The following is a 23,884-nucleotide window of genomic DNA, read 5'->3' on the forward strand; positions in this document are numbered from 1 at the left end:
ATTAAAGTAGCACTCAACTTCAACCTCCAAGTCACCTTAATCTGCAACCAAGTACATGCATTTTGTCTGGGAAGGTAAGTCTGAATCCTGTGTCACACAGTTGAAATAGAGCGAAGTGCCTTCCAATTAACCCAGCATCAAGGTAATAAAAAGTGATAGCATGCACATATTATAGTTGTATAAATTATGCAACAAAATACTGTAAAGCAGACCTCCCCCCGGATTAATAAGATTACATTAACACACTAATGAATTCTTGTATGTTATTGATGCTTGGAGCTAACAGTGAAACTGCATCACACACCCACTGCATTAGTAAATGAGAACCACACAAAACTTGGCTTTGCTATAAAAACCATAGGCTTCGCCTAAAAAAAGGCTTTTGTTTTTTGAAATGCATTCTACAGTGTTGTCAAACAGATCTCACTCTTTCTATCACCTTGTTTTGGGGTAATATGATTTACGCCACTTTGGCGCTGCTCCAGCAAAGCACTTACAGAAGACCTTCATCGTGAAGCACATGAACAGACCTGCTGAAATCAACAAGTCCATTTATTCTTCTCCTTGAAACGAAGCGTGTGCTTAAGAACCTTGGTAGATCGGGCTCTTTACCAGGAGAAAGATTAGGCGAGTCTCTCGCAGACGACAGAGCACAGATGTGAGTAACGCTAGAAGGGCCGCAGCCTGTCCGCTGGTATTTCGAGCTCACCGTCTGTGTATCTCAGCAGAGGTGAAGACGGAAATCAATCTGCCAAAAGCCAATGAATTACACTACAGGATACTGGCTGTGAGGTGCACATGGACATGTTTCATCCTCCATTCTGGCTGAGGCAACCCACCATATAGGTATGACAGTTCAGAGGCAGTGGTTTTTATGAGAAGAGCTCATTCAGCGAGTTATGGAGGAGAAGACTTTTGTGCTAGCCTGAAGAAAGACAAAGAAAGGCATGCTAAAAAGTTAAAAGAAGTTATGAAGTGAAACAAGTAGACAAAAGCTCCTTCACTTCAGAGAAAGCCCTGGCAGAACCTAGAGCAACCCCGAGTTGTGGTAAGTAGACACAAAACCGCTGACTTCACTGAAGAAAATCCCAGAGAAAGAACTGGGTATTTTGCTACCAGTGGGAGTCATATTCATCTGCGTCTGCAAAGCAAAGCCATGATGTAAGTGCAGGCTGCGCTAGCACCGGTGCCAGCTGAACAAGAGCAGCAGGAAGACACGGGAGCGTGACCTTTAAGGCAGAGCTGGCAGTCGGCGCACAGGCCCGGGGCTGGCCTTCGGCAGCTTCGTGTGCTGAAGATCGTGCTGCTGCACCTGCACTCGCTCCTTCACTGGAGAAACTCAATGAAGCTGACAAACCTGTGCCGACCACTTGGTGCTACGCAGCACAGCGTCCTAAGGAAATGAGAGAACTGCATTCATGGCAGTGCTGGGCTGCTTTCTCACCACAGCCTGTTTGTGCACACACTAAATTGGAGAATAATTCAATTCTTCATCCCACACAGAGCTACAACTGCAGGGCCGGGTCTTGTAGCCCTTAAGCTCTGTCAGGTTTGAGACCACGCGGGCTGGCTTTGGTGACGATGGCATTTTTCATCATGTTTCCACCTTCGCAGTATGGCTGTCCATCAGCAGGCTGACCCAGTACCTCAGTATTACTGACCAAAATCAAAACCTAGCAGTGAATAGTTTTGCACGTTTCCAGTCATCCTGAAAGTGGTCACCATGATTTAAATTTTTCCCCCTGTACTTGGCTCTGGTGAGGCCGCACCTCGAGTACTGTGTTCAGTTTTGGGCCCCTCGCTACAAGAAGGACATCGAGGTGCTTGAGCGGGTCCAAAGAAGGGCAACGAAGCTGGTGAGGGGCCTGGAGAGCAAGTCCTACGAGGAGCGGCTGAGGGAGCTGGGCTTGTTCAGCCTGGAGAAGAGAAGGCTCAGGGGCGACCTTATCGCTCTCTACAGGTACCTTAAAGGAGGCTGTAGTGAGGTGGGGGTTGTCCTGTTCTCCCACGTGCCTGGTGACAGGACGAGGGGGAATGGGCTAAAGTTGCGCCAGGGGAGTTTTAGGTTAGATGTTAGGAAGAATTTCTTTACTGAAAGGGTTGTTAGGCACTGGAACAGGCTGCCCAGGGAGGTGGTGGAGTCACCATCCCTGGAGGTCTTCAAAAGACGTTTAGATGTAGAGCTTAGGGGTATGGTTTAGTGGGGACTGTTAGTGTTAGGTTAGAGGTTGGACTCGATGATCTTGAGGTCTCTTCCAACCTAGAAATTCTGTGATTCTGTGAAATACACAATGGGAACAGTCCAACTGACTGTTATTTTTTTATTAAATAAATCCAGCTTCTTTAGTATACGTGCAGACACTCTGAGTTAAGTTACGAGTAAAGTCCTTTAAGCTTTTCAGTTTAACTTAAATATTCTTTGCTTTCTTGGCACTAATATAATTAAGCATAAAACAGTACTTTAGAATTTCTTCCTAAAAAAATCCTCACTATACACACCAACCCAAGGATGCTGCCCACTTACAGAATACATTTCCCCAGCCTTCCCTACAACTTCAGTATGAGGTTTTCTTAGGAGAGAGCTGCACACAGTCCTGCCGAACACAAACATCAGTTCAAAATCTTGCAGGCTGTGTTGTAGAGGTGAAGCTGCATTTCTCAGCTTTGCTGGAAATGGTAACTTCAGTGTGGTACACATGACTCCAGCAGGTGCACATTAAACTGTACAAATAAGCTGAGTCACTGCTCATGAGTAACAAAGAAACACCAGTATTGTCTCCTAACCTGTCAGAAATAGCTAACAAACTGCAGGAAGAACTGCCAACAAAAACTAAAAACCTCAAGTGGAAGGTGAGAAACACATCCAGGGTTAAAAAGAAAAATAAAAAGAATCCATGGAAGATTTAGCCTAAAATCAGATTAACGGATTATTTTTCTACAGTATCTGTTGCACCTTTTCTCTTCCCGGTAAGACAGGTCTTCCAGATGTGCTGAGAAAAGATGACAACATTACAGACCCCAAGAACTGCATGTATGATCAAGACTATCCTTTGGGAAAACATGCATAGTTACCACATTCGAAATGTTCACAAATAGCAATATTTGGCCTTCTTACAATAATAGCCTGAAAACACTCCTCAGTCTAAGACTGTAAACACAATGTAAATACTAGATTGCTTTTTAACACTCAAGCCCCATCTCACTGATACAGTCCAGTCCAGGTGACAGGATTAATGGTTTAGGATTTATTTTTGGATTCTTCACCCACAGATTACTGGGAGGTTTTGTTTTTTTTGGAGAAATGGTCCAACACTTAGCAACCACTGACCTTTATATATTTTTAACACCACTGTGCTTTACAGACCTGAGCTCTGTTCCAAAATTTAGAGCAAACAGCTGCAACGAAGCAGGTACAAGGAACCAAACATTCAGGGCCAGACAGTCAGCTGAAGGGAATCAGCTCTGTTCAGCTGAAATGAATGCATTTTCATCTTTCTAAACTAGCTGGGGATCGGGCACTCAAGTTTCAAGTCAGGAAAGCTCAGGCAGGCTGCCTTCAGCTCCCTAAAAACAACCATGCATCAGATAAACCCAGAAGTAAAATACAGAGTCAGTGCAATTTGATCAGTTTATACCAGCTGACTTCCTCCTTTATCCCTTTAAATAAACCATAGATTTTCAGAATTCTAGCCTGCAAATTAAAAAAAGAAACAAGCTGCTTGAAAGATTCCCAGTGACTCACCAAAAAAAAAAAAAAAAAAAGAAAAGAAAAAAAGAAATGTTCAGTTCCTCCATAAGGATACTGCAACTGAAAAATAGGAAATGAACAGAAGCAGAGACGAATAGCAAGCCCCAGCCTTTCATACGGAAAAATAGCTTTCTACTTTCCCTTTCTCTTTGTGCAGAGAAACCCTGCGTGGAAATGCCTGGCTCCTTCTGCGGGGCTGCGGCGCTGATTGGCGAAGCAGCCCTGCAGCAGATCTGCAAGGTGCCTGGGGTCAGACGCTGCATCTCCAAACCTCATCCAAGAAGGGGGACAGAAAGAGGCTGGACTGAGCTCCTTTGCGCTCGGCTCCTGCTGACGAGACATAATGAAATCCCCACATTTATTCTGTTTCACGTATCCTGGTAATTCAGTGCAGAGCTGTCTGCAGAATAAGAGAACAGAGCACACTGGGATAAATCAGAAGCGTGTATTTATAATCTGCCTTCTGATAAGTTAGCAGCATGTACCAGTGTTTCCTTGAAATAAGTCTGAAGGGGAGGAACAGATGTCAACCTGAAAGTATAGCAGCATTGTAACTGCCCTGTGTTTTGCCATTAAGCATTAAAAATGCTTTGCATTTGTGTATGCCTCTACTTTCCCTCTTAAATGAGGCCGTCATGCAAGCCAGCTGTAATCCACAGTACACAATTTAATTTCTATTTCCTTTCCTTTCCAACCAATATATCCCAAACATGGGCACAATGTTCCTTCCTGCTCCCTCCACACTGAAGGCATTGTACTTGCATTATTATGCCCACACTTTTCCAGAATTGCGTTGCTGAAAGAATACCCAAAGTTACAGTGCAGAGCTCCTTATTCACTCCATGCAACTGAAAGCACCCAGGCTCTCACTGACCTGATTGGCAGCTCTGCCTCAGGAAGGCTTAACAGAGCCTGTCTTTATGTACGTGATATATCCTACCATAATTAACTTCCTCGGGGAATGATATCCAGAGGAACCGCAGTTCAAATACACAGCGTGCACCTGAAACTTGACATTTTGCATCAGATTCCCAGCACCAACATGCATCCATGGAGGATGCGACACTTTCATTTTTCTTGACTGTAGCTACACGCCACTAACTAAACCCTGTCATAAAGGGCTTAAAAACTGTTGAAACATACAGATAAAAAACAGCGTTCTTTGTTCTTGAACAGATCTGATTTAATTCGTTAGAAATCCAGAAGTTGTTTAAAATTACTGTGTGCCATTTAAAATAAGATGAAGTAATAGCTTCCTTCAGCCTCTGTGGAAAAGATTCAGAGCTGTAATGCTTTTTCAAGTAATTACCCTGTTCATCAGGCTTCAGTACAAGATGACTCTGTGCAGAAGAGAAACGGAGAGGCCAGCTACGAGAGCCTCAGTAGCTACATGTACCAAACTGAATGGTGATGAGAGCACTTTGCAGGCATTTGTCAAGTCACAGGGCTAAATTAGGCTAAATTTAGAGCTGCATGTGAAAGTATCAAGTCCATCTACCACATAAAAGGGTCTTGGGGGTGGCGGTGGGTAGGGATGGTGACTGGGTGAGGCAGCTCCTCAAACTGGCAGCACTGAATTAGCGCTCTCTCTCCTGTGTCCTGTGGTTCTGACTCAGCCACGACCTGCTCTGCGAGGCTGCCCAGGGAAACGAGCTAGAAGAGGAGGGGAAGTCAGGGGGTGACACGGAGCTGGTACAGCTTACTGCTACCCTGCCTCAGGAGGCACGGAAGAGCATGTCACTTGTGCAGTTTCAGGACAGCACAGCTACATCCTTGCTCAGGAGAACTGCAACATTTGCTACCCGGTGCTCAACGAAGTCCTGTGTCAGCTTGCCCAGACGATTCTTCTACGCAGAATCGGTAGCATAAATCCCAACATGCTAACTGTACAGAATTGTGAATTAAGTCATTGAGATCAATTCCTGTACAGAGTATTCAGGAGAACAGACACATTTCTCAAGTATCTTTTCCTGGAGGCCCTGCAGAAATCAGTAAAAGCACAGACACATGAAATTCAGGCACTTTTAGCACGAACGAGGCACGGAATGAATGAATTCAGAGAAACATCAGCTCTGTTGGAAGCTGGCAGGTTCCTTAATGCATCAGATTTGTGATTGCTTATAGCACGGCTGAGTTTTTTCCTGTGTGTTTTTCTCCCACTTTGTTCCTTACCTATAATGAAGTTCTACAGTAGCTGCATTTGACAGATCTGATACAGACACAGGCCTTCCCATTAATTTTTCCTCAGTCTGCTTCTGCTCTCGCTCTCTGCCAAGCTCACAGCTTTGTTTGTCAGGTCTCTCCACATATAAACTTATTTTTCAGGTAATACCTGCCATTCAGCCTTACTGCAGGGTTTGTAGTGATTCCAGTTACCCTAAAGCTCCTCTGCTGAAAATTGTAAATAATGTAATGCACTTAATTCACTCAAATCTGGTGAAGTCTGCTTCAGTAAACCTTGCAGATCCGTGCATTTCAGACCGCCATCTGTTCTGAGCGTGGTTTGCTGTTTCCAATGGATACAAATTCTGATCTTTATATTCAGGATTACAGCCAATGGTCAACTGAAGCCTCAAGTACAAAAACATCACCTTTGCAAAGCCACTGCATGGCAACCATCAGAGCGCATAAATTTCCAAGCCCATAAAAGCTATCATCTAGACACTGCTTCGGTTGTAAAACTTGATCTACTTGGTTTGCTTCGTAATGCAGTTATGTGGAAGTTATCCCAGCAAAGACTACCCTGGGAAATGGATTAAACCACTGAAAGGTTTCTCCAAGCTGCGGGTTCTCCCTTGTTAAATGAGCTCCTTGCACTGATGGGGTTGCCTGGCATGGCTTGGTACAGCTCTGCACCACTGTGAAACGCTGTGCCCCCACTTCAGATACCATGCTTCACTGCCGCTGTGGCAGCACCTGCAGCAGCAGACAGAAGAGGTTTTGTTCAGACATACTAACTCCTCCCCGTCTAAGCTGAGTAACTGCAAAATTCCCCTGTCTAACTGAAGAAAAACACAGCCAGGGCACTGGCTTCATTCCTCCTGCTCCTCTCCCATGGGCTGCCATGCCTCAGGACACATCCACGTGACAATTTTTTCTTTTGATGCCATAAATAAAAGTGGAATTGCAATTTACTTTGCCAGATGAGTCATTCTGTGGTTTATTACTGCTGCTCAGGAAGAAGGTCTAAATTAGAGGAGTGAAAGAAATACTATCACCACTCTATGGTGTGTCTCCATTTGGATCCTCTGCCACTTTTTCTGATGTTTTGGTTTGCAGACATGTCCCAAAGCACCTAAGACTACTTTTTAATCAGCATGGTGGGCTGGGAGAAGGAGGAAGAGAAAACTTTACAAGCCATGATTGCAGCTTTATATGCAAGGGACTGACGTACTGCTGGCTGCTGCATCGCAATCTGTTTTGAACACTACTAGGATCCTGCAGGGAATTGTGATCTACAGTTTTAGGAGGTCTTGTTCCAGAGAATCCAGGGAATGAACCTGCCCAATTCACAAGCATTAACTTGTGGACCACACATCAAGAGCACAGTTCTGCAGGAAACACCACGGAAAAAATGCTGTGCTCTTACAGCTGCTACAGAACAACACAAGGTTAAAGACTCTTGGGAAAACACCACATGCTGATAGGATGTAAAATGAAGCCTGAAACTTACTGCCTGCATTAACTCATCCTATTATTAATTTATTAAAACAGAAAGGAAGGCAAAAGTTCAGGTTATCATTAATAATCCCAACCAGAACAGTGCAGCAAAGATGGAAAGCCCAGCCAGTTCTACTAATTTTAGAAGGTTTCTATTATAGGATTTAGTGCTGTAGCTGATGTAGGGGGAATAAAAAAAAATATCCAACCATCAAATGAAAGAGATGGATTCAGTAATATCTGGCCAGCTTTCCTTAATACATTGAACTAAATTGCTTTTATTTAGGTATTTAAGATTATGTTTGTCCCCTTAAGATTCATCCTTTTTAATACCCATCCCAACCCTTGTTAGGGCCATTAATTCATTTGAAATTAATTTTAAACCCCAAGCTTTAATTAACCAAAGATATTAAAGAGCTTAAGTCACATTTTTACGTGAACACGGGTGTTAAATCCTACAATACGGTAAAACTTCAGCTCTGGCCTTTATGTTCCGCCTCTACAACTATCTCACCAACTGCAGTGGGCACATTCTTCCTTACTTCCCACCTTAACCTGATGTGTGCTGTTGTTATTCCCTTACAAACTGCTGCTCTGCTCTGCCTCAGTCACAGCAGCATTTAACTGGCAGATAAAGTGATTACAAAACGTATGATGCATCACAGGGATGCTGGGAAGTTCAAAGAGAACATCACTGCAAGGAGACTGGGGCTGGGGCTGATACGGTTTATTATGGTAATGTACCATCTAGGAAACAGGCTTTTGCAAAAGAACAGCTGTTTCCTTCCTGTTTACTGGTTGACAAGCCACGTCTTACTACCCAGAAAAGGTGCATCAGCAGATTTTCTGATTTGCAGGATCAGCCTCAGAAAACCGTGTAAATGCTTCAGGAAGATTTTCTACCTTCTCACAAATCCAAGTAGCAGATCGTGCTTTTCTTCACCTCTTTTCCTCCATTTGCTTGTCCAGTGCTCTAAATACTATGCCACTGAATGATCAGAGGATTATTTGGAGCAAGAAGCTGTTGCTTGAAAGAGGAAATGCATGGGAGAATCCTCTCCAGCTTTAATAATGTATTTAGTTTTATTGGAGGGTCATACACTGAATGTGTCTCTTACCCATTTGAAAAGAAAATTTCTGAACTTCAGGAAAAACAACTATTCACAGACAAGATAGCAAAGGGTCAGTGACCTCATTAATAAACCAAAAAGGAGTTAGTTTTAACTTGGAATAAGGATGCTTGCACACAGACTGTCCAAGTACTGCTACAGCTTTGAGGCATCAGGGCCAGAGCCCAGTGCTGTGATTTCAGCTTGCTTCAGCAAATGCCATTCTTCCTCTGAAAATGTCCGCCTGCTCCTCACATAACACTGGCTTGGCAATAGAAAACCTTTCAACCCAAGTTTTATGAGACCTTTTTATTTATGGAATAATAATTCTTTCTGCCATTATATAACCCGGCTGTCACTTTTTGGCTATGATTTCTGAAAAAAAAAAAAAAAAAAAAAAAAGACTAAAAGACTACAGGAGGTCTGATACCTTGTTTTGCAAGGGAGGACAGTATCTCCAGGCCCATCTGTGACACCAGTCTTTTACTGCACCTCTAGCACGTGCAAATTTAATTAGGTACACTCATCATCCCTTGCAGCATCCCTCATTACCTTCCTTACTCATTTTGCTATCGCCTGTCACCCATGTAAATGAGCACGTAAGAGACAGAAACAAACAGCATGTATTTATATACTCTTCATCAAACCCCACGAATTGCCCACTGCCCAAGTGATATCTAGCTCTTTATGGATTTGCATCCTCTGTGTCCATCTCCACCTGGAGCCACGAGTCCGCAGGCAGGTCCCCACTGCATGTGGGCTTGCTGTCCTGCTGCCAAGCTGGGCAGGGGAAAGCCTGGCCCTGCCTGTGCCTTCCTCACCTGGGTGCCCCTGTGCAGCCACCTGCTTCTGGGAAGCTTGCAGAAAGTTAATTGTTGGTGGGACTTGTTTCAGATCAGCCAGTATTTTCAGAAGCCTTCAAGATATAAAAAGCCCAATTGCGTGATCCTTGCTTCTTTAGGAAAGCAGGTTAAAAAAGAAACAATAGGATTAGATCATTTCACTCTGAAGGCAAAAAACAGAGCAAATCCCTCCACGGATCTAAGGCCAAAAAAATCCCACATCAAAAGTAAACAAAAATTTCTAAAAATCTTTGAAAATACAGTAGTGGCTATTAAAATAGCATTCTACACAAAACTGATAAATAAGCATATTTCAGGGGCTGGATCTGATGCCCTGCCTGTTGGAAATATTTCTTCAATAGCTAGAAACTTTGTTTTGTTTCTATAGTTACTCTCACTACAAGTGGCCCTGACTAAGGCCGGAGGTATTTGTTATATAAAACCTCCCCGCAACTGCAGCCTTAAACCTCAGAAAGCACCGGTCCTGCCTGCCATCTCTATTCAAAGACTAAACTCAACATGCTGTAATGCTGATTGGTGTGCACGCTGGAGAAGCAGTTTCATGGCATTATTTGAGTGCTGCAAGCCCCACCAGCATTGTTCACAAGCAGCTCCTGAAGCTGCCGGCAGGGCCAGAAGGAATTTAGAGGGACTCTGCACACAACAAGACATGCAGTGACTTCCTCCCCAGACAGTGATGCTGTTAGCAGCAGCTGTCATCTACAAGAGAAACTGGCAAGCCAGTTTAATAACATTTGTTGAGTGGCCTTTGAATTTAATGGAAAAAAATGAGTGTCCCCAGTTCAGAGAGCACCGGGTAGAAAAGGCCTGTCCTGCAGCACTGTGATGTTTGTGTGTTTGTTTTTTTTTTTTCCCTCATTTTTATCAGCTTACTTTGAGAAAGTTTAACTTCAGTAAGAAAAATATATGCCCTCTCTCCCTTGGCCTTTAATATATTCTAGTTTTCTTTTTATTCAAGGCAATATTTTCAAACTGCCATTATACATAATATAGGAAAGGTGGCTTACAGGATCCCAGTGGAAAGAGGGATGACCGGACCTCACTTTCTGAGTTAATTGGCTGATGCTCTTCCTCAAGTACTACGTTCCAGGCAGGTTCAGGCCATCTGTACCATTCCCAGATGTATTTTTTCCCCTACTTGGGTAGGGTAAAACAGCTTTACCATGGTGCCTTTCCTTCTCCTTGGCTTGAAATCTAGACACTGTACTTTTTCTTAAAAGGCCAAGAGTCCAAACAGAACTGCTTGCAAGCAACGATAAGCACTTACAAGTGCTGAGGTCAGAAAATACAGCCCTGTTTGTACACTTGTTTTCCTGCAGTAAGCATCTCTCCAGGCTGTGGCCAAGTCAATGACTAGTCATTTTTCTACTCCAGTGTTGACACGGGGCTATTTAGTTAACTTCTGCAATGACAGATGTAGCCATATATGCTCCAGAGCTGAAGCTTTAAGCCATTCAAAAGCTATGAAAGGCTGGGAAGGTATCTTTCTCTCATCTTTTCTTTCCTCCCTCAGTGCTGACACGCTGTACTATTCTTAGCATGCAGAAATCAGTGGTGTTAATTTCAGAGTTCACACATCAGAGGAAGCACTTAGAATTTATTCATTCATTCGTGAGAACCTGTACATGGTTTTGTCCTTAATGGTACAGCAGCACGCCTTTTTTCATTGTTGTTATGGCATTATTTGCAAGCAGCCTTACAGCTTACTACAGCCTCGTAAGTGCTGAAGAGCACATCTGCCCTACCCGGTAAGAAACACAATTTCCTTAAGGTGTTGTTTGGATACAGAACTGCTCCACCGCTTCTTCCCTGTACTAACAGTAGTCAGAGTGACACATAAAACCATGATTTCTGCCTCTCCCATGTCTTGCAACTAATCCCAGACTAATGACCTAGTCTATGTAGGCAAATAATGAGTACCTGCTGGAATACATAATTTGTGAATACTGTTCCCAGCTTTTCCTGGCATTGCAGCTTTACATTATACCACAGCTTTACCGTGCTAGACAAAAATAAAAATAAAAATCAAATTATTGTTCAGCTACGACGTTGTTTACACTGAGAATTCCCAGACTGACAATACATATGACTGCACCTTGTAAAATGAGCCACCAGCTCTGCCATGTGCAGAGACCAATTAGATGGCATGAGAAGCAGATATTGCCCTATCTAAATCATCATTTTTGCTATCAAATGTTTGCAGGAGATCTAGGTGGAAAAATGAGCAAAGTCCAAATTAATACTCCTTGTACAACCAATGACAGCACACATTGCAAGGATTAGATAAGTTTCCAGTCCTGAGCTTGTAAGGCATCTGAAGCTTCTTTTAAGACACGAGAATTATCTGCATACTTTTCAATGTCATTGTTACAGCTAATTAGCCAAACAAAATACCCCCCAATGCAGCTTATTTTAGCTACCATCCTTCACAGTATCATCCTAGGGCTAAACTAATAAACAAGCATTGCAGAAGCTTAACGTGTTTGCTTCTAAAACCCCAGAAAAATCTAACTAAAGGGTAAGTCAAGCTTGCTTTGCTCTCTTCTTTTCTATAGCCATTCAATCCTTTATGAAACAATGAAGGTTTGATTCAGATGTGGCTTTTGTCTGCAATTTTTTAATTATTGTAAGAAATGTAAATAGGCTTTGCTCAAAAGCAGCTTAGATATGTGGGACAAAATATGGCTACCAAACCCCAGGAATACACAGTGCCTGGGATGACAGAGAGAAGAGAAACATCACCAAAGACCAAAGGCTTTCAGATGCAAATTTTCCTGCACTGCAAAACCACACATGGTGCACACCAAACGCACAGAGGTGGCCGGCATTACCCTACAGGATCTCCCTTCTTCTTCCCACAGGTCTTCTGCACAGGACTATGCCCCCAGTGTGCAAACTCTTGACATCTGTAGGTGACCAGGACAGTAGTAGGCAATTGCTGGTTGCTACTGAAAAGGACGCAGCATAACCCCAGCTAGCTGGTAGAGGAGGCTTCAACCCCATCACACTTGGGATTCTCTTGCTGTGGGTTCCTTGCCACTCTGCATTAGGTACGGCAAATATCTCCTTCTTTGGAGTTAAAGTGGAAAATCGTCCACTGTGAAGGCTCCAAAGGGTGCATATATTGACACCACCCCCCTTTTTTCCCCTCAAGTGGACTTAAAAATAAAAGCTTTTTCCAGTTGGCATTTCCAGGCTGACAATGTGCAGCCTCTTGATTAAGATGTGACATTGTTTATACCCCTGGCAACTCAGGGTATTCCAAGCACTTCCATCTGCTTTAGCACGAGAGGAACAAACAGGAAAATGTACCGTCCATGTCAGAAGAATTTTTTTCTGATTGGAAAATAATTCAGCGTTTGTATCCTGACTCTTCCATGTTACTACACATGAAAGAACCCTAAATCACATGTGCACTTCAGATGGGGAAAACAACCCCACACTTCTCCAAGCAACAAGTTCCCATTACTAGAGCGCACAGCTCTGAATGAGCCTTTCCACACAAGAAAGCCACAACTTAGCAAAACAGAGGACATCTGGCCACTCTCCCTCACAGGAACCCCTTTCTGGAGGTGTGGGAAGAATACAGATTAAAGCCATCCCGTAATGATTAAAAATCCCCCAGATGTGAGATCAGCACAGCTGGTTGGCAGTGGTATGAACCACTCCAAGCAAACGTTGTCCTCATGCCACTCAGCAGCGGTTTCCTGAGGTGGTTTTGTTTTGTTTTCAACATGTTGGGCAGAATCACAGACTATCCCAAGTTGGAAGGGACCCACAAAGATCACTGAGTCCAACTCCTGACTCCATGCAGGACCACCCAGAAATGAAGCCATATGTCTGAGAGAATCATCCAAATGCATCTTGAGCTCCAGCAGGCTCGGTGCTGTGACCATTTTGCTGGGGAGCCTGTCCCAGTGCCTCACCCCTTCTGGGTGCAGACCCTTTCACAGAATCACAGAATTTCTAAGTTGGAAGAGACCTCAAGATCATCGAGTCCAACCTCTGACCTAACGCTAACAGTCCCCACTAAACCATATCCCTAAGCTCTACATCTAAACGTCTTTTAAAGACTTCCAGGGATGGTGACTCCACCACTTCCCTGGGCAGCCTGTTCCAGTGCCTAACAACCCTTTCGATAAAGAAGTTCTTTCCCTAACCCCCAGCCTGACCCTCCCCTGTCCCAGCTCCATGCCGTGCCCTCGGGTCCTGTCGCTGTCCCCAGAGAGCAGAGCTCAGCGCCTGCCCCTCCGCTCCCCTCGTGAGGGAGCTGCAGGCCGCCATGAGGCCTCTCCTTGGCCTGCTCTGCTCGGGGCTGAACAAACCAAGGGAGCTCAGCCATCTTGCCCTCTAAATCCTTCACCACTTTGTAGCCCTGCTTTGGAGGCTCTCTAATACTTTTATGTCCTTTTTATCATGAGGCACCCCAAACTATACACAGTACTACTCAAGGTGAGGTGGCACCAGCATGGTTTAGAGCAGGAGTTTTTGCAAGGATCTTTAAGCCCTGGGCACTGCCCTGCACATTAGTACGTATTTGGTTTGCTCTGGCCAGGGGAATCTCCCAGCTTTTTACTCTTCCACCTGCTACCTAGCTCTAGTTACCATTGACTGCTTTTTCCATCTAGCTCACAGGCACTGCCAATGCCTAGCCGAAGAGCTGCTACACAGCTCAGAGTAGCCTACGGGCTCCACAAGGCTCAAGGTTGCAACTGCAAGCAGCTGGGCAGCCAGCCCAAAATCGTCCCATGTCCCCGCAGTGGCTCTGCCAGCAGTGCCCCGAGGAGCTGGGCTGCAGCTCCCTGCGAGGAGCAGCCCTGGCAGTGCTGACATCCCTCTAGCAATTGGTGCTCCTCTGCACACAGCAGCTATTCTTTGAGCGTCTTGCAGCCGGTGCACACCTCTCCTGCAGAATAATTTGGCAGGGAGCACCCTTCTTGCTGTCTGGGGCACCTGGCACATGCCCCTGGGGGTGGACAGATCCTCCTCTCTTCCATTGCCATTTCTGTTACCCCATGTCACAGTGAATCTCCAAGCACTTCCACTGCAATCATCCAGGGAAGGCTGGAAGAGGCTCATGAGTCTTTAAATATAATCCCAGCATGTGTATCCTATTCCTTTTGCATCATGTTATGTCATTCCTATTTTTCTCTTTTTCCCACTTAAACTGAAATTTATTAAGCCAAACAAAAGATTTTTTCCTATCTGTTCCCCAACGCAAACATCTAATTTTTGAAGAAGTGGAGAAAACGACTGGTTGGCTAAACTCCCGTGGTAAGAGTCAGAGCTTCCTCTTTTACTTAGTCACACCGCTCTCTTGCCTGCTTGTGGAAGGACCAACTGGCTGTCTCTCCTATTTGTTACACATACTGCAGCAGCACGCTATGTTCTCAGCTGGGTTCAGAGCACCACTGTGCTGCATGCTCTACCAACAGCTGAAAGACAGTGACCTGGTCCTGAGAAAACACAAGAAAAGCTACCAAACAACTTCAAATCATCACAAGTGCTTGGATGGTAGACACAAATGGCCAGATTCCTGGGGAAAAAAGATGCCCAGGAGTCCTTTCACTACGAACTTTAGTGCACCTTATCTTCATTTGAGGTGCTTGTTATTAGCCTCCTGCCACTTCTCCAGCTGATAGAGACATATGGAGTAGAGGTCACTACATTCATTTCTTAGCCTGTTAAGATTTCCAGCAGTTTGTATTTCCGGGAGGAAATATATAGGAGGAATATATAGGAATTCTGCTAATGAGAGTGGACACTTGGCTCTGTATCCTCGTATTTGCTGCTCCCCCTAAAATACACTCTTAAGACAAACTTACTGCTGAACTACATATGTAACAGAAAACTTTGAGTGAAGGTAAAAATGAATAAAGCATTCACAAATGACTCACATTATCTGTTTTGTGTTGCGAAATGTTAACATATTGAGGAATACGTCTGGACATTTTTATTTTTAAAGGCACGTTGGTAATGCAGAACTTCTACATTAGTCTCTCTCAATTATATCTCCATTCATCATTCCCTTTCCCTTACTAACAGAGACTAAAATATTAAGTAACATGAATATTGACTAATACCAAATAATATGACTGTCTACTTACATACTGGGTTCTGCAGGCATTAATGACAATGGCAACAGAAGCAGACTTACCACTTAAGCAGCGAATATTTTCAGTGTTTCTGAGAGCGAGAAGCAAAGGCCTCCCTTTCTCTCAAAAGGCAAAAAACACATTTGTGGCTGAAAAATGACTATGCCTAGTTTCTGTTCCCTGGTGAGTTCTTTGGAAAGTCCAAATACTTTCCCTTCCTTCTTCTTTTCAAATGAAATAGTAATAATAATAATAAAAACATTTTGTGCTTTTCTCCTTAGATAAATACAGCTAGGACCTTAGAGTAGAAACCACTCAGATCTGAAATTTGCAGCTGGGTAGGAAAAAAAGCCTTTAATTGAGTGATCAGAGCATGATACTCATCTGTAAGAAAACATGACCTGGCCACGCTGCAAACTTCTTGGAAAGTGACTTACTACACTGAAGAGCAATTTGCTAAGTATAACACTTAATATATTAAGTATAGGCCTTTATGCATTTGAGGAACTGAGTTTTTCAGCAATGATTATCAACATACATTCTCAGTGAATGCTAATAAAGCTGATGCTCTTTTTTCTGAAAAATAAATTCCCTACCCCAAAGCGAGGCACTTTATCAACCTTTCATTTTCAAAGCCTTCAGAAAAAAAACAGGACTGCCTGTTAAGGAAAAAAAAAAAAAAAAAAAGAAAAAAGAAAACACCAAACCAAGTTACCAAGAAACACCAAAACCCACCCATCTCTTCCTCTATAACTCTAGTGATTGGCCCCTGGGAGCCTCAGGAAACACTTTCAGATTATCAGGTCTGTATGTTTGACAACGTATTTTCCACAGCTTTTACCTTCACCTTTACCAGATGTACAAAGATGAAAAACAGACAAATGAGGGCATCTTGTTTCCTCCTTCATGGATATAAAACAGCATTGAAAGAGTTCCATTCAGGAGGGTTCTCATTGTTTTCCAGCAGAAACTGATGCCTGATGCTGCTGGTAAATAGTTTCATCTTTTGCAGCCTGGCAGCAGGAAAGGCTGCCCAGAGTTGGGCTTCTCACACAGATGCCACCATCCTCCCTTGGTTCTCTGTTTGATTTCCAGGCAGTAAGCATGCCTCAGGTCCTCCTTCTGATCTCCATTAACCGGGTCTGCCTCTGGAGTTCACGAAAGTGCCTAGCAGAAGCACGGTTATCCCAAGCACCGAGTCACCTCCTCGCCCACGCATGCAAGCACTATGGCCAAATTCCACCCAGCAGTGTTTCTGGTGGCAACCTGACTCACTGCTGCCCAGTCAATACACACGTGTTATTTTCCAATATATTCTGGCATTCAACATAGACAGACAGGGCTCCTAAACACTTCCTTTGAATAAAAAACAGAAAACCCTGCAGCTGTTCCAAAGAAAATGACACTTAGCAGGGAAAAAAAGCGTGTGCGGGGGGGACTAACTCACTGATAAAGCAGGATGCACAACGCACTGAAGTGAGCCAGCAGGAACCGAAAAGCATCCATTCCTCCAGCCAGGTAGGAAAGCAACAGCAAGAAGTTAATTGCAAATAGAGGGATATAGAATTGACATTTTGATCCGTCACAAAGCACCCATGCTGAGTGGTCAGAACATATTCTGTTAAGGCTTGACCCTTCAAATAAACACAAAGAAATGTTATGATCAAAAAGGAAGTTAGCCAGTTATTACTCTCGCAAAGTGGTTTAAAGGTCTCCTTTTCTTCCAGCTTATCTGTAGTCACTAAGCCTTAAACATAATGTCAAAACCAACATCGTGTCAAAAAACTGCCCGAACACATATACACAGCAGGAACCTACAGGAAAACCCACAACATCTAAGCTTGAAATTTAAACCACAAAGTTACTGACATTTCCTTATGGTATCTCCTGCTTTTACACACACACAAAAAAATGCTCTTAAGTACAGGACCTTGTGGGTGTTATCTCAAATCATCCAGGGCAAAACACAAACAGAAACCAATCCCCCCAAAAGCCAAAATTATGAAAAAAAATCCAAAATAGTAAAAAATGATATATCTATTTCTATAATTCTTTTTTTTTTCTTAACCTTTAAGTGCCTACGTTATCATGAATAGGAGTCGGAAGACTAGCTTAAAGATTTCCCTTCATATATTTGTCATAGAAATACCCAATATTGTTACCAGTTCGCTGGAGTATAGTCATGATTATTTCAATCATTTGTGGTCCTTTTTTTTTTTTTAATTTTATTGAAAAAATAATGGATCGTAACATGCCAAAAGCAACCGTTCACGGTTAGTACAGCAAAATAAAAACAACTCCAAACAAGCCTTCTAACTTCCCATAATACTTTTTTTTGTTTAAGTGACTCACAGATGCCTAGTATGTTTTGTATTATTGTACCGCAGCTCGGCCCCACCATCCCAAGTACATACTCCCATTTTTTATTACTCTGTATTGTTGTTCAAGGCATAAGAGAGAGAGAAAAACATTTGTGGGTCACTCTCACCAGCCATGGTGTGAACTCATCACTACAAGACATCAACTTACAGAAGCTCCACCCTTCAAAGTTCTGAATATCTTATTTATAAGAGTTGCATAACGTGATCAGATGCTACAGCCAAAATATTAATTTATTGTTGCTTTAGATCCCCAGGCCTTGTACCCTTGAGGAGTTCAGAATACAATACAATATTCTGAGAATTTTAACAAGCTGTTTTTATCACCAGGACTGCTCACAAGATGTACCAGGCTTCATTGCCTCTTGCATAATGATGAGCTGGAGTCATATAAACATCGCCGATCTGATTCTCTAAGGCCACACTTCTAAAGCTAAGTGAGGCCACCACCACTTCCATGAGAATAGTGGTAAAACCTTTCTGCAGTATAGACCTAAGCGGGGGCGACAACAATCCTGACACAAAATTGTAGTACAGACTAGGCGTAACACAAAGGTTTGCACACCAGTGATTTAGGGAAAATTGACTCCTCATTCCCCACGAAGATTAAAGGCAAAAAAGACAGTTCTAATTTTTGCCTGTCAACAAGATGTACTACCCCAACACTGCCCCTGAAGATGTTGCCCAAAACAAGCATAGATTGTTTATTTTCAATATACAATAGCTCACAAGTAGTAGAAAAACTGGACATGCCACTTTGATCATGCATTTTGAGATCCTGATTGTAATTTTATTTTATAAGTGAGCAGCAGTACCTGACATTGCTGTACCGTTGTCACTGGAAAATGCTATTGCTTATACACCATGCAATAGCTCTGCTTACAGCAAGTCTGAACCAGTAATCTTGCCAGAAGATTACTTCATGCCCTTAATGAAATTAATGCAGTAGTGATGGAAAAACAAAAAGCTTTCTGCTGCACCACCATCGAGAAGACTACAGAACATGCAATTCTCCATGCAAAATTTACTTCCTTTTTATTGATGGTCTCCAAGATACATGTACAGTATTTCTTGGACTTTTGATTTTTTTGCACTACCTTTACAGTAAGTACTTTGTAGTACCTCAGTAGAACAAAAGCATCTCCATTTGACAACGACACTGCTGCTCTCAAACCACAGTAACACAACCCACCTGCCTCTTTGTTCATCTTTATGTGTAGAACAGCAGTGCTTCCCGAAAGGTTGGGTTATTTCTCTTTACAACTAGTTTTGAAACTCTGCAAGCAACACAGTAGTGACTTATAGCTTGGGAAGAGAATGAATATTAGATGAATATTCATTTAAAAGTGTTATGATTCCTGTCCGAGTTGCTGTACTGCTACAAAGATGTGATCATTTAATAAAACATTCACTGTCACACTGGGCAGTGATCAGAAATTGCTGTATGTTATGCTGTAACATTGTATTGTTCTAATTTAACAGGGGGCCATCCAGAAGAGAAAAAATAAACTGGCAAATAACAGGGTAGGTTTTGTTAACCAGTCTGTGCAAGTTTAAACACTTCATTCAACAAATGGCACTTCTGGATACGTTTGGGTCAGTCTTATGGGGCTCACACCAAAGGATGTTGCATGTTAGTTGAGTGATGCAGTGATTTTTTCCAATTGTTTGAACCACTCTAACCAACTATGTGACATCCTGAGTAATTATTTCTTTAAAATATACTATGAAAGAACTTAATACAAAAATAAAAAAGCAGGAGCAAACTCATTTTAGTTATATATGGCAAGAGACCAAAGAAAGAGTAGATGTTTGCAGTTTGGGCTAGCTAAGGCCTTAATTTTAATTCTTTCTTTTGTTTAGGATATACATCCAGGTAACACTTCATTTATTTTATTTTTTTTGGCCATCTATAGTGCCCCCTGAGGTCCCTTAAGGCAGCTTTCATCTTCTTTTCTTGATACATGCCATCAAACTATGCTTCCAAAAAGAGTTGTCATTAGTAAGGGAACCCTCAAGGCACCAGATTATGCAGCTGCCTAGTTCATATCAACAAGAACTGGGAAAAATATTCAACCAATTTTAAACATAGCTTTGAAAGCATGCAGTTGAGCTTGTCTATACTATTTACTTGGAGTCTTCTGTAGTCATTCCATGCAGTAGTAAAATTTACTACAATTTTCCTTCAAGGCAATAACAAGTAAAGCCTTGTAATAAGCTTTGTAATAGCATCAAGTCTCTCTCCCTTCAAAGCAGTTTTATAAAGCAGTAAAATCCTCCTATCATAAGCTGCACTTTAGACCTCTAGAAAGTCTGGAATGGTTTTAATATTTAGTCAGAACCGTAGATGTGTTTATTATTCTCCTTCCCACCCCCACCCGGCCATTGGATTCTTAGTCTTCATTTTCTTTATAAATGCCTTTTTCCCCCCTCTCTCTTTTCTTGCAGCTCTGATATTCTTCCTCCATTCTCTTACTTATCAGTTATTTGCTGGTGGGTTTAGAGGAAGACCCATACAGAAACAGGCTAGTTAGATCAGCAGCACAAGTAGCCAGCCCCTACTCCCGCATATCTCTGTACCTGTAAAGAAGCCCCATTGCCAGCTGTGTTACGTACCACAGCTCACTCAACACACACAGACAAGTTCTTTCAAGAGTACACGCTCTAGCAGGTCTGTGTCAAGGTGTAAGCATGAACCTGTGGTTCATCGAACCATTACCAATATTAATTACTTCTCCCAGAAGCCATTTCCTGGCGAGTTATTTCCATACATGAAGACTGGCACTGAGAAGCAGAGAAGGCATTATTTCCTGCTTTGGGGAAATCAGATTGCCAGAAGACATCACAAAGAAACTCACTCAACAGTACCCAAGCTGACTGTGAACACCATATGTTTTCTTTTTTCTGACACTGCCCCCCAAAACACACATTATCAGCAAGTGCTGGAAGAAAGGTCCTGGACTTGCTGCACCAGTTCGTTGATCTGACCCAGTAAATACTCTGTTCCTCACATAACAGGTTTCTTCTTCCTTATCCACCTCTGTCTTAGCTATCTTTGAGTGTTGGTAGTGTAAAAAGTGGAAAATTCCAGCTCCAAGAAGTCTATGATGGTTCAAACCTGGTCTTAGAAAGCCATAACATCCTTTCAGCTATATGGTGTTACAGTTTGGGATATTCAAATGATCTTCTTCCCTAGCTGTGCTATTGCAGCAAATTGTGTCATAGATGAGAATCAAAAGAATGGTCAATACACAATTTGTTTCTCTTTATCCAGGAATTTTATCGAATTATATAACCATTCCTGAGACAGATAGACAGCATCATGGTTGCATTACACATTTTAGCTTTACAGTACGCCTACGTGCAGAGTAACTTACCAGTAGCATACCTGATCTAAGAGGCTTCTGAGATATGTGTAACTGAGAACAACAGAGCCAGTGAGCAGCTCATTCCCGATGGGATGCATCACACCATATAAGAGAATGTGTAATAACTCTTACCTAAAGCTTTCTGGGTATTCAACAATAGCCATGTTGATAACATCCAGCGCATGCTGATAGTGCTTCTGAGCTGAAAATAAGAGGGCCAGTAGATGCAGAGAATTCATGTCATCTTTGCACAGCTGCAATGCTTCCTGAAGATGTTCTATAGCATCAGAAATCTGGGAGGAGATGGGGTAGAAATAAAAATAAAACACATTTCTCCTTCAGTCCTGCATTATACCTCATTCCCAAATGTAAGAACAAATATAGTCATTATGGATTCTGAAGAAATCTTACTCAGCCATCTGATAAGAAAGATTTCTATCCGAACAGTCTGCCAAAATTAACAGGCTGCATTGCTTGAAAAAACTCACTCGTTCTAAAGAAAAGAGTCTGCAGCATTACTAAATTGATGTCTATAAACTGGAGCAGTAGTCCTGATCCAATCAATCCCCTCTTCCTTTGGCATGATGTTTCTATGCTGTAAGCAGATCCACTTCACAGGCCTGACTCTCAAAACTCCATTTTCTACGATGGGCAGCTGCCTCTTCACCTGGGTGAGAGCATTACAGATCTTTGCTGCATTTTGTCTCTTGCACAGACTATACAGGGCCTTTCATGATCAAGAACAAAAAAATAAGTATGAGCGCTCAAGGGTGAAAGAGGCAAGATCCAAACTGTTGTCAGAAAAAGAAATACCTTTCCTAGCAGCTAAGTGAAGCACAGGCCTGACACCCAGAGCAGCAGCATGTTAATTAAAATCAAGTGCCACTTGGCAGAAAACTTAACATCTATAATGAATACAGGTATATCACGTGTTCTTTGTGATCCAGTAACTTATTCTAAGCTATCTATTCAAAGAAGTTCCTCGTAGGTTTTCTTAAGATCCTCTAGTGTTTGAAATTACTGTTATTTAAATTATTCCAGTTCTTTGTTTGGCCCTGGAAGCCTCCAACAAACAAAACAGAAAAACGTATAGTTTTCTTTTCCTCTTTTATTCCCCTTAAGAGATGAAGAATGTCATTTCTTCTTTCCTACTGTGAGAACTTCCTACCTCTCAAAGCTCTGCAGAGGTTCTCCTGCCCCGGTGTACCACCGGCGTGGAATTCCCACCGCTTCCAAAGATCCTTGGGGAAGGCAGGTTGCACGTAACAGAGCAGCAATTACACTGCCTGCAGTTACAACACAGTTTGTTGGCCATCTAGATCCCAGACATGCTTCTGGGAACACAGTCCATATTCTACTCAACAGACAACTTCATTCTAATGCCCAAATGACTTTTCATTCTTATAGTGCATAAAACAAGCCGAAGTCCTTAACTACACTATTATTTGCATGGTGACTCCGTGCAAGCCTGGAGAGAAGTGATTGACTGATCCACAGATGTAACCCCCAACTGGCACCTGGCCCACTGCTTCAAAACTGCTGAGTGTCCTGGCCTAGGTTCAGATATATGACTGAGTTCCCAGCTTTAATGAATTACTGCTCGTCAGTGCAGCTACTTTAATGAGCTACATGTGTTGTTAGAGCCTACTGTAAAGGTAAACATATTGGCCAAAATCACCAACATTCCCTCAGCAGCTTCCTGGAACGCTTTTTCATTACCATGTAAAAACAATACCAACAACAAGACTACTTGGAAACACAACAGACATGAGGCCTATGAAGTACTTCAGGAGGTATACCAGAGGTGTAAAAATTCAGCTTGCTAAAGCAAAACTGCTATCAATGTCATTACCTTCAGGACTAAAAACACTTCTCAGTTTTTCCATTTCTCTACCTCAGACTGGCAAAAGTAGTTATTACTAAATTCCAAGTTTGGGGAAAAACAAATTAATTAGACAAAAACAAATTTATAAACCAGACCAGAGGGGGCCTTGAGCAACCTGCTTCTTTCCAGGTGACCCTGCTTTGAGCAGGGACTGAACTGGGTGGTCTCCAGAGGTCCCTTCCAAATGCAACTATTCTGATTCTACTCAATAATTCAGAGTTTGTGAAGATGATCCTAATTTGCCAGCATGAACCAGATAAAGAATAATACTTGCAACTATCATCTCTGTTGAGGGACCTTAGAAATTGTAAGGATACTTGACCTTACTTGCATGTGAATGTGCAAACTCAGTTACACAAAGCAGCAAAAAAGTTAGCTGTGGTCACTCCTACAAACCTGTGCTTCCTGAACAGGCAGTCACATATGGCTTAAATGGATGTAATCTAAAATAATTTTCCCCTGTTCTTTATCATAGGTCATGCAACAGCTACATCTCATTTCAGTGCTGGGAGACAACTCCTTCCTGTAGTACCATCCATCACAGGCAGTGGCTGGTCATGGAAGTTAACATACGCCCCTACACCTGATTGCTTAAATTCAGCCCAAAAAGATTCTTTAATGCTGTAACACCATCAGTAGCCTACATAGTTTTCCTGCTGTGTAATTAGAAACGGTGGATGAAATATAGGGAAGAAAAAATACCCTTTGACATTTTCAGGAGACTCTTTTCCTCTACAGGAAGCATTACACAAAACAACCTGCAACAGACCAGATGCAA

At 42.6% G+C, this 23,884-nt stretch overlaps 1 protein-coding gene across 2 annotated transcripts in view; it reads right to left on the minus strand.

Moving 5' to 3' along the window:
- TTC7A (tetratricopeptide repeat domain 7A) overlaps window positions 1–23,884 on the minus strand; it is a 162,769-nt gene that overhangs the window by 60,468 nt on the left and 78,417 nt on the right. For both annotated transcript variants that reach the window (XM_068676639.1, XM_068676640.1), the window contains one exon: window positions 21,354–21,514. In XM_068676639.1, the coding sequence (XP_068532740.1) occupies window positions 21,354–21,514 (161 nt within the window). The remainder of the gene's footprint in view (window positions 1–21,353; window positions 21,515–23,884) is intronic.

The sequence above is a fragment of the Anas acuta genome, chromosome 3, assembly GCF_963932015.1.
Source record: "Anas acuta chromosome 3, bAnaAcu1.1, whole genome shotgun sequence".
In the NCBI taxonomy this organism is placed as follows: Eukaryota; Metazoa; Chordata; class Aves; order Anseriformes; family Anatidae; genus Anas; species Anas acuta.